At 40.3% G+C, this 11,853-nt stretch overlaps 1 protein-coding gene across 1 annotated transcript in view; it reads left to right on the top strand.

Annotated features, from left to right (window-relative positions):
• The window catches only part of LOC137645595 (laminin subunit alpha-1-like), a 497,060-nt gene that overhangs the window by 184,874 nt on the left and 300,333 nt on the right, over nucleotides 1-11,853 (top strand). The window contains exons 10-12 of the mRNA XM_068378394.1: nucleotides 943-1,059; nucleotides 1,525-1,665; nucleotides 10,174-10,328. Of these exons, the coding sequence (XP_068234495.1) occupies nucleotides 943-1,059; nucleotides 1,525-1,665; nucleotides 10,174-10,328 (413 nt within the window). The remainder of the gene's footprint in view (nucleotides 1-942; nucleotides 1,060-1,524; nucleotides 1,666-10,173; nucleotides 10,329-11,853) is intronic.

Raw genomic sequence — 11,853 nt, 5'->3', positions numbered from 1 at the left:
CCTCCACATAATCTTAACAGTGCAAGTATTTTCTTCCACATAATCTTGATAGTTCAAGTATTTTCTTCCACAATCTTAATAGTTGTAGTATTTTCTTCTACATAATCTTGATAGTTCAAGTATTTTCTTCCACATAATCTTAATAGTTCAAGTATTTTCCTCCACATAATCTTAATAGTTCAAGTATTTTCTTCCACAATCTTAATAGTTATAGTATTTTCTTCCGCATAATCTTAATAGTTCAAGTATTTCCTTCCACAATCTTAACAGTGCAAGTATATTCTTCCACATAATCTTGATAGCTCAAGTATTTTCCTCCACATAATCTTAATAGTTATAGTATTTTCTTCCACATAATCTTGATAGTTCAAGTATTTTCTTCACAATCTTAGTCGTTCAAGTATTTTCTTACATATTCTTAATAGTTCAAGTATTTCCTTCCACATAGGCTAGTCTTTATATTTCAAGTATTTTCTTCCATACAATCTTAATAGTTCAAGCATTTTCTTCCACATAATCTTAATTGCTCAAGTATTTTCTTCCACATAATCTTAATAGTTCAAGTATTTTCTTCCAAATGGTGCTTTAAGGAGCATTTCACTGGGCGACACAGGTTCCTCGCCCAGAAATAGATTTTTCCTTCGTCAAAATCCTTTAATAGTTCAAGCATTTTCTTCCACATAATCTTAATTGCTCAAGTATTTTCTTCTACATAATCTTAATAGTTCAAGTATTTTCTTCCAAATGGTGCTTTAAGGAGCATTTCACTGGGCGACACAGGTTCCTCGCCCAGAAATAGATTTTTCCTTCGTCAAAATCCTTTAATAGTTCAAGTATTTTCTTCCACACAATCTTAATAGTTCAAGCATTTTCTTCCACATAATCTTAATAGTTTCAAGTATTTTCTTCCACATAATCTTATAATGGCATACATCACTGCAGGGACCTCGGTGTGACAAGTGTGCTAAAGGATTTCGGGCTTTTCCTCGTTGTGAACCCTGCCCTTGTCATAGAGCTGGTTCCACCAACGATGAGTGCGAAGGAGAATGTATTTGTAAGGTAAGGTGTTTTCTGACAGGACACGTCAACAAATTATTATTATTATTATTATTATTATTATTATTATTATTATTATTATTATTACTACTTGATAAGCTACAACCCGAGTTGGAAAAGCAGGATGCTATAAGCTAAAATGCTCCAACAGGAAAAATAACCCAGTGAGAAAAAGAAATAAGAAGATAAATAAAGTACAAGGGACATAATGAACAATTAAATTGAATATTTTAAGAATAGTAAAAATGATAAAAGAAAATATTTTAAAAACAATAACAATATTTAGGTAAATCTTTTATATAAAAATCTCTAAGAAATAAAAAAAGGAAGAGAAATAAGATAGAATAGTGTGCCTGGTTGTACCCTCAAGCAAGAGAACTTGATTGACATTCATTTTGTATCATGGATGTTTTTGCAAAATTGGTTATCCTTCAGTTGCAAAGTTCTAATATTTATTCATTTCAACAGAAAAATGTTGTTGGAAGACAGTGTGATACCTGTGCCCCGGGCCATTTCCACCTGGATGTACGTAACCCGGATGGTTGCACAAAATGTTTCTGTAATGGAGCTATTGGGTCGTGTGAAGCAGCCAAACTAGCTGTCTATACTGTAAGTGTTTATCTTTATGTATCAGCAAATGTACGTGTAATTTTTGAAGTTTAGTATCCGATAAGTTATGTTTGCTGATAACTAAATTTTGAATAAAACAAAGTATTGTTTATAGATAGAATTTTTGGGTTCAGGCCATGTCATCCTGATGGAAGGTTCCTTTGGTAGCTTCCTAGCTTAGTATCCAATAAGTTATGTTAGCTGATAACTAAGTTTTGAATAAAACAAAGTATTGTTTATAGATAGAATTATTAAGTTTATTACCCATATTCATAATTAGACTTCCCTTGCAATGGTTCTTTGTCATAAGAATTATGACCACTGTACGGTAGTCAACTTAGCTCCAATTAAACAATTTTGAGGCATTCAAATGTACTAGTACTTTTTAAAGCTTAGTATCGGATAGGTTATGTTTGCTAATATCTAAGTTTACATTAAATGCAAAGTATTGTTTCTAAGTAGGATGATTATTAAGTTTCTTACCCTCTTTTATGGTTAGATTTTACATGCATAGTTCTTTGTCATAAGAAGTACAGTAATTTGGAGGCATTTCAATTTCAAGCTATCAAATCCATTTTTTGGGCTCAAGCCATGTCGTCCTGATGGAGGGTTCCTATTGGTAGCTTTCTAAGGGATAAAGCTACCAATAGGAACCTTCCATCAGGACGACATGGCCATCTCACCCAAAAATAGATTTTTCGCTTCGCTTCAAAATCCGTTTATCCTGACTGAGCATCGAATTATCCAGTTGCTACAAATGATAACAAATCTTAGCTTACAAAGAAAAGTGGTTTCTATATATTTCCTGCTTGATTTCACTTTGGGATCATACATCTCAAAAAAATCTTGGGTTCAGTATGCAACTATATGAATTGCCTTGAAGTACTGATAATGAGAAAAAAAAAATCATTCCTGCTTTTAAAAGTAACTATGACTGATGGCCATTTGAATTATATTTTTTTATAGTTTTTGCCTTTTTTTATTATTCCAGGTACGATTTTCATTTGGCATTTATAGAGTTTGAATTTAATAATAATTACCAGATGGATAAAAGAACACCACACGTATATATCTTTCATCATGACGCAATTAGATTTACTGTGAAATATTTGTCTACATTTGATAACTATTAGTGAAGAAGGCGTGGACTATTGATAGGATATAGTCAAAGTCTTTTTTAAACAGGATTTATATTCTGGGTAAATTTTATCTCCTATATAAAACCTTTGATCATTTGTGCATTTATTAGTTAATAAATTAGAAATTTGAATAAATGAAACCAATTTAGATTTACCATTTTTAAAGGGTGTATGAAAAGTAATTGAAAATAAGTCACAAAGAAAATGCAAAGTTTTTTTTTCAATATTAATCTTACCCGATAATCATGTAGCTGTCAACTCCGTTGCCCGACAGAATTCTACGGAAGGGATACCCCAGCGATCGCTATACAAGAGGGGGGTGTACTCACAAGCGCCACCTGTGGCCAGGTACTGCAGTACTTCTTGTTGACACCACCTCAATTTTTCCTCTGTCGTGCCTCCGGCTAGACCTACATGGATACGCTGTTGATTCTGGAGTTTTTGCTCACGATTTGGTGATGTATTTGCTCTAGATTTTAGCTTTCGCTATTCAGGAAGTTTTATTATTAGCTTAGCTAGCTTTTGGAATTAATTTGATTAATTATGGTGACGAAGAGAGTATGAACTCTCTTTCACCTTTAGATGGCCGACCCTTCCCTTAGACGGAAGTGTTGGTGTCTAAGAGAGTATAGACTCTCTTTCTTAATTTTGCTTAACAAAAGTTATAGATTTATTTTATATCTCTCCGCCTTTTATAGGCCTCTTCGATTAACTTCCTTTTTTTATAAACTTATTAAAATTAATTTTTATATTTGTTTATATTCGACCTTTCCTAATACTAGGCGGTCTTTTCTTGTACCGAAGTTAATTAACATTGAGCCCGTCATTTCGGTTTTACCTGTTAACATATGCTATTTTAATGTTTTTGAAAGAATTTCTTTGATAGTCTCGTACTGTTTTCAAAGTGGAACTAACGTTTTGTTTTGTCTCTGCAGTTGTTGACGTTCAGAACGTTCAACTTGCGCTCTATCGTTACGATAGAGAGAGAATTTTCACGGTGTCACGTTGCAGTAAGAGTAAACCGTTTCTAGCGTTTTGTTCATTCTTTCTTAGCTTAATGGTTTTAATTCTAATAAAGGAACTTTTTATTTGGGAAATCTTTCAGTTTTTTTCCTTTAACAATAATATGTTTTAACGATATATATGATTGGGCTCTTCTCTCAGGTTCTAAGTCAAGAGAGAGAGAGAGAGAGAGATAGAGACGGAGGGAGAGAGAGGAGGATAAACGTTTCGTTCAAGCGAGTAACGTTGTTATCGTTTTTGCTCTTCTCCCTAGTCTCTTTAGGGGAAGAAGGTAAACGTTTCTAGAGTTTTATTCTTGTTCTCAAGCTTTATGCGGTGAGAGATTTTAAACGTAGTTTATTTGATCTAGTGTTTAGTCTCTTTCCAGCCACTGAATTATTTATCTTTTATTAGATTTTTCTGTTACATTGTAATTCTGTTTTCGCAATTATTAACTTTTAAGGAAGGATAGAATTGCGTGTTTCAGGTACAAACCACTTAAAGTTTCGAGTTCAGTGAAATAAGTGCAAACAGAAAATCAAAAGTGATAAGTGATAAGCGCAAAGTGTTACAGTGTTGCGTTCGAGGGTTCGTCTGTTCGTGCCAGTTGTTCGCCTAGTCTGGGACCTCTTACAAGCTCCCAAGCCCAGGGGAGAAGTAATGTCGAAGGACTTATGGGTTCAGCAGGCCTTGATCGACGAACAGACGTTTTTCCCTCCGTGGTTTCGGGTGTATCTACACACGTTGCCGACGTGATCACCCCACCCACACAAAGACGAGAGAGCCCTTTCTTTCCTCGTCTGCGGTAGAGGTTTCTCGCAGAAACCATGGACCAATCTTGCAGCTTTTAAGTGCAAGTCGGTCCCTTCCGCACAAGTCCAACTCCTAGGTGTAGCCATTAGCACTGGGTCAGTTCGGACTTGCTGCAGTACGACAACTGCACACCTCCCAGAGAGGCAAGGTGGTATCGCAACAGGCAGTAGCTCCGTCTGTTGCCGCACCAGCTGTTTTAGACCCTCAGTCTCAACGGACAGTAGCTCCGTTTGTTGTTGTCTTTCTTAAACTCTAGTGGTCTTTGCTGCAGTCAATGCAGTCTCAGCTTGCGGTGTTGATGCAGGAGTTTCAGGCAGAGGAGGTTAATACACCTCCTCCTGCGAACGCTCCTCCTCCTCTGCGCAGTACAATCTGCCAGACGTATGAGGTTGAGGTTCCTCAGGCTACCTCCATGCATGAGCTGCCGCGTTGGGAGTTGCCAGTTACCAGCGTTGTGCAGCAACCTCCACCTTCCTTAAGGCAACCTCAACAATGGGAACAGGAGTCTTATGCCTTACATCCTCCTCTTCCTTTGAGGCAAGAGTTTCTTGCAGTTAGACCATCTTCGAGGCAACAACCTCTTGAGGTACGACAACCTCTACCATCCTTGAGGCAGCCACCTCAGCTCTCGCAGCTGCTACCTCAACTTTCCTCAAGGCGAGAGCCTCAACTCTTGAGGCTAGCACCTCAAGAACCTCAACTCGTGAGACAGGAACTGCGTTCTGCGCAGCCGCTACCTCAACTCTCGCAGCTCACACCTCAAGAACCTCAACTCGTGAGGCAGGAACCTGCTACTGCGCATCCACCTCAACCCTTGAGGCAAGCGCAACTCTTGAGGCAGGAACCTCATGCTATGAGTCAGCCACCTCAACGCATGCATCTGCCACTTTCTCCTCAGCTTGAGCCTCTTCCCATTCAACTTTGAAATAACAAATGACAATAATAACACCTCATTACTTTCATAACTTGCATTTGTAAAACATATACATGTATGCCTACACAAACATTATGATAATGGAGGTTATTCGTATTACTTAAAAAAAAAAAAAAAAATATATATGTATTCCTTGCAATATATTTTTAACAAAATCGCAAAAATATGGCAAAAATATCTTCAAAACAAAAATGAATCATGAGTTATGAATATAATGTAAATATTATGTTGATATTAAAACCCCATGCAAGCATGCATGAAGTAATGCAGTGTTGCCAACAGGGCGAGTTTCCCTTTCCTGAGGTGAAGTAGATTATAGTACGTATATTTAGTGCAGCTTAATTCTACGATTATCATGCCGGCTATCAAATTCATCAACAAAACAGTCTAAATCAATTCCCTCGGCACGTGCACTTTCAATGGACAGTAATGCGATATTACTCAATCTAGCACTGGTCATGGAATTTCTGAGAAATGTTACCCGCCATGCAACATGCTCTGCTTACCTTACAGTATGCTCTACATACAGCATGCTCTGCATACAGCATGCTCTGCATACAGCATGCTCTGCATACCTTACCGCATGCTTCTCAGTCACACATCTTTGGTTGTTGCCAACTCACTAGACTGTCAAGCAGTTTCATAACGTTGCCTTCTAGTCTGCTGCTTTTGCACCAGTGAAACCCTCACTGAGAGAACTTAGCTTTTCTCGGATATGGTCCCTGTAGATGAGAAAGTGCTTTTCTCCCTCCTTCTGATATTCCCTTGAGGACTCTGTCATTTGGAGAGGAGCCTTTAGCTGCGTAGCCTCCTATGGACTTTTATTTAAGCATAACATGCTTCCAGGGAAGGTAATGGTTCCACTTCAGTCGCTAACCCCGTCTGTTACCACACCTGCTCCCATAGACCTTGAGCTGTGTTGCAAGACATGCAGTCCAAGCTTAGTCCTTGTTAGAGGATTTTTTGTTTACGGAGTCAGTGTGTCACTGGGAAGACGTTCAACAACCAGCAGAAGTGACTTGTTGTGACGCAGTGCGGCAACCTCAGCAACCCGATAAGGAGTTGTCTGTACGACCCAGACAGTCTAGACAGCTTCGGGTTGTCACTGTACTTCCTCGCTTCCCCATGGTTGACAGTTCACAGACTGTGCAGCAGTACCATGATCTTGTGTCCGGCTCCGTCAGACGACTGGCTTTTAAGAGCTCCCACAAGTCGTCGCTGTCTGGAGATTCTCAGATGGACTATGGATCTGACCAAGGAACTGGGCCTCCTGGTCAATTTTGAGGAGTCCCAGCTCGTCCCATCCCAGACCATTGTCTACCTGGGTATGGATCTTCAGAGTCGAGCTTTTCGGGCTTTTCCGTCGGCCCCAAGGATCTTCCAAGCCCTAGAATGCATCCAGAGCATGCTGAGAAGGAACCGATGCTCAGTCAGGTAGTGGATGAGTCTAACAGGGACACTTTCATCGCTGGCCCTGTTCATCGTGTTAGGGAGACTCCACCTCCGCCCCCTTCAGTATCATCTAGCTGCTCACTGGATAAAGGACATGACGCTAGAGACGGTCTCAGTTCCTGTTTCCGAAGAGAGGAGGTCTACTCTCGCGTGGTGTAAGAACAGCTTTCTTCTCAAGGAAGTCTACCTTTGGCTGTTCAGAAACCCGACCGCCGTCTCCTCTCGGACGCATCAGACACGGGCTGGGGTGCGACTTTGGACGGACAGGAATGCTCGGGAACATGGAATCAGGAGCAAAGGACACTTCACATCAATTGCAAGGAGTTGTTGGCGGTTCTTCTGGCCTTGATAAACTTCAAGTCCCTCCAGCTTAACAAGGTGGTGGAGGTGGACTCTGACAACACCACAGCCCTGGCTTACATCTCCAAGCAGGGAGGGACTCTTTCGTGGAAGTTGTTCTAGATCGCAAGGGACCTCCTCATCTGGTCAAAAGATCGAAAGCTCACGCTGGTAACGAGGTTCATTCAGGGCGGTATGAATGTCATGGCAGATCGCCTCAGCCGGAAGGGTCAGGTCATCCCCACAGAGTGGACCCTTCACAAGAATTTTTGCAGCAGACTTTGGGCCCTGTGGGGTCAGCCAACCATAGATCTGTTCGCTACCTCGATAACCTAGAGACTCCTGTTGTATTGTTCTCCGATTCCAGACCCAGCAGCAGTTCACGTGGATGCTTTTCTGCTGGACTGGTCCCATCTCGACCTGTATGCATTCCCGCCGTTCAAGATTGTCAACAGGGTACTTCAGAAGTTCTCCTCTCGCAAAGGGACACGGCTAACGTTGGTTGGCTCCGCTCTGGCCCGCGAGAGAATGGTTCATAGAGGTACTGCAATGGCTGGTCGACATTCCCAGGACTCTTCCTCTAGGAGTGAACCTTCTACGTCAACCTCACGTAAAGAAGGTACACCCAAACCTCCACGCTCTTCGTCTGACTGCCTTCAGACTTTCGAAAGACTCAAGAGCTAGGGGCTTTTCGAAGGAGGCAGCCAGAGCGATTGCCAGAGCAAGGAGAACATCCACTCTCAGAGTCTATCAGTCTCAAGGGGAAGTCTTCCGAAGCTGGTACAAGACCGATGCAGTTTCCTCAACCAGTACCACTGTAACCCAGATTGCTGACTTCCTGTTACATCTAAGGAAAGTAAGATCCCTTTCAGCTCCTACGATCAAGGGTTACAGAAGTATGTTGGCAGCGGTTTTCCGCCACAGAGGCTTGGATCTTTCCACCAACAAAGATCTACAGGACCTCCCTAGGTCTTTTGAGACCTCAAAGGAACGTCGGTTGTCCACTCCAGGCTGGAATCTAGACGTGGTCCTAAGGTTCCTTATGTCATCAAGATTTGAACCTCTCCAATCAGCCTCTTTTTAGGACCTCACATTAAAAACTCTTTCCCTCGTGTGCTTGACAACAGCTAAAAGAGTAAGTGAGATCCACGCCTTCAGCAGGATCATAGTTTTCACATCTGAAACGGCTACATGTTCCTTGCAGCTCGGTTTTTGCTAAACGAGCTTCCTTCACGTCCTTGGCCTAAGTCGTTCGAGATCCCAAGCCTGTCCAACTTGGTGGGGAATGAACTGGAGAGAGTACTTTGCCCAGTTAGAGCTCTTAGGTACTATCTAAAAAGGTCTTAACCTTTACGAGGACAATCAGAAGCCTTATGGTGTGCTATCAAGAAGCCTTCTTTTCCAAGGTCTAAGAACTCAGTTTCTTACTATTCAGGCTTCTGATTAGGGAAGCACATTCTCATCTGAAGGAAGAAGACCTTGCTTTGCTGAAGGTAAGGACACATGAAGTGAGAGCTATGGCTACTTCAGTGGCCTTCAAACAGAACCGTTCTCTGCAGAGTGTTATGGATGCAACCTATTGGAGAAGCAAGTCAGTGTTCGCATCATTCTATCTCAAAGATGTCCAGTCTCTTTACGAGTACTGCTACACCCTGGGACCATTCGTAGCAACGAATGCAGTAGTAGGCGGGGGCTCAGCCACTACATTCCCATAATCCCATAACCTTTTAACCTTTCTCTTGAATACTTTTTATGGGTTGTACGGTCGGCTAAGAAGCCTTCCACATCCTTGTTGATTTGGCGGGTGGTCAATTCTTTCTTGAGAAGCGCCGAGGTTAAAGGTTGTGATGAGGTCCTTTAGTATGGGTTGCAGCCCTTGATACTTCAGCACCTTAGAGTTGTTCAGCCTCCTAAGAGGAACGCTGCGCTCAGTAAGGAAGACGAACTTATTTAAGGCAGAGTAATGGCTCAAGTCGACTTCCTTACCAGGTACTTATAATTTCATTGTTATTTTGAATAACTGATAATATGAAATACGGGATACTTAGCTTCTTGATATACATGTACACTGGTTTTCACCCACCTCCCTGGGTGTGAATCAGCTACATGATTATCGGGTAAGATTAATATTGAAAAATGTTATTTTCATTAGTAAAATAAATTTTTGAATATACTTACCCGATAATCATGATTTAATTGACCCACCCTTCCTCCCCATAGAACCAGTGGACCGAGGAAAAATTGAGGTGGTGTCAACAAGAAGTACTGCAGTACCTGGCCACAGGTGGCGCTTGTGAGTACACCCCCCTCTTGTATAGCAATCGCTGGCGTATCCCTTCCGTAGAATTCTGTCGGGCAACGGAGTTGACAGCTACATGATTATCGGGTAAGTATATTCAAAAATTTATTTTACTAATGAAAATAACATTTTTCAACCCCTGTTCTCTAATCAAATGAAGTTAGTAATTATGAAAAGATCACTGTACAAGTTAAACAGCCATCTTATTGTGGTAAAAAGAAGTAAATTGGCCAAGAGATTTTGCAAAGAAAGGTGTATTGAAATGCATTATAGAAAGACAAATGAGTAGAATACATATGTTAAACATGTAATATTGATAAGCAAGGTCAGTTATAGTATGTGTTAGATGAGGGAATTTTGACATTGTTGAAACTGGCAAGACATCTCATGATAACATTTTACGTATCTTGCTTATCTTAGTTCTTATATTTTCCACTGTTATTTCATATTATTTATTGTTGTCATGAGATCTAGTCAATCAAAAATGAGCGATGAGAAACAAAATTGGTATTTATTCCTTTTTTAATCAGGTTGTAGAGCGCAAAGAGTGGCGCGTGACTGATCTCCTTGGACGAAGGGTAGTTGCAGCTTTACATGAAGGAACAGATATTTCTATTGCACACGATGAAATGTCGACCTTTTCGGCTTACTACTGGCTGGCACCTGAGGGTTACTTGGGGAAAAGGTAGGTTACCATTTGGAATAAAAGTAACATGCTAACGACTACAGTATATCACACTAAGGTTTTTTTCTTCTTGTTTTGAACTTTATTTAGGTAGAATACAAAAAGTCCTCATTTTATAAACTGCTTCTTGGAACTTAAGTCGAATTTTGTTAAATTTTGGTCTATGGGAGGCTTCACCTAACTGGCATGCCTACGATTTTCAGCTGCAAAAGTCATCAAATACTGTAGTCCTGTTTCATATTGCAAATGTTGTCTTTTTTATTTGTGTTTGATCTACCGGAATCCAGACATGGATGATTCTATCTTCGATTGTCTTCTTACCATTATGGCTAAGATACAAGAAGATGATAGAAAGGCTTCTTTTGTCTTTGTTGGTGATTTTAATGCTCATCATAGGGAGTGGTTAAGTTCTATCTCTCCTACCGATCGCCATAGCTTAAGAGCTTTAGACTTTGCCTCTGAATTAGGCTGTGAGCAAATCATAAATGAAGCTACTCACAGGTCTGGTAATTGCTTGGATCTCGTGTACACTGACTCCCCTGGCATTATAACTAGTAAGGTTGGTTCTCCAGTTGGGACATCTGATCATGCCTTGATTTCATTAGTAGTGAAGACTAAGCAGCCTGTCTTTGATATATCATACTCTTGTAAAATTTATATGAAATCCCAAGTAGACTGGAATGGGATTTTGCATGATCTTTTGTGCTTGAATTGGTCACAATTATATTGTAGTGTAGATCCTGTTGTCCCTTTGAATGAGAATCTAGTCAACATAATTGATAGGTGTATCCCTTCTCGTGTGCTAAGGTACCGAGTGAAGGACAAACCGTGGTTCAATGATGATTGTAGACGTGCTTATTTGGAGAAGCAGGAGGTCTATCATCTTTGGAAGGGTAACAGATAAGATTTGACCTGGAACAACTATACTCAGCTTCGAGCTTTTGCTCAGAGAGTTTATGCCTCAACTGAAAAGGAGTACAATTTAACCATAATAGAAACCCTTTCTGGTACAACTCAGGAACATAAATGGTGGTCTACCCTTAAATCTGCACTCTTTGGTGTAGATGCAACAGTTCTTCCTTTACTTAAACCAGATGGCTCAGTCACTCACTGTCCAAAGGAAAAGGCAACCATGTTGGCTGATGTTTTTGGCAGTAAATAGAGTAATTAAAAAGTTGAACTTCCTCATTCCTGTTTTTCTGAGGCTAAACTAACTAGTTTAGCTTTTCGATCTCATGAGATTAAAGCCCTGTTGATGGACCTTGATGCTTATGGAGGTGTAGACCCAAATGGCATTTTTCCTTTGTTTTTTATAAAGACAGCAGATTTCTTAGCTCCAAAGTTATCTGTTATTTTGTGCAAGTTAGCAAGAAGAGGAGCTTTTAGCACTTGTTGGAGAATTGGTAATGTTACTCCTCTATGTAAATGTGTTTGTGGTAGCTCAAGTCCCACTGATTACCGCCCAATTTCCATAACTCCCATATTATCTGAAGTTTTTGAACGTCTTCTGGCAAAACGTCTTAAT

Source organism: Palaemon carinicauda, chromosome 8 (assembly GCF_036898095.1).
Source record: "Palaemon carinicauda isolate YSFRI2023 chromosome 8, ASM3689809v2, whole genome shotgun sequence".
NCBI lineage: Eukaryota > Metazoa > Arthropoda > Malacostraca > Decapoda > Palaemonidae > Palaemon > Palaemon carinicauda.
Note: the sequence above shows the minus strand (reverse complement) of the source record. Positions and strands in the feature narration are given on the sequence as shown.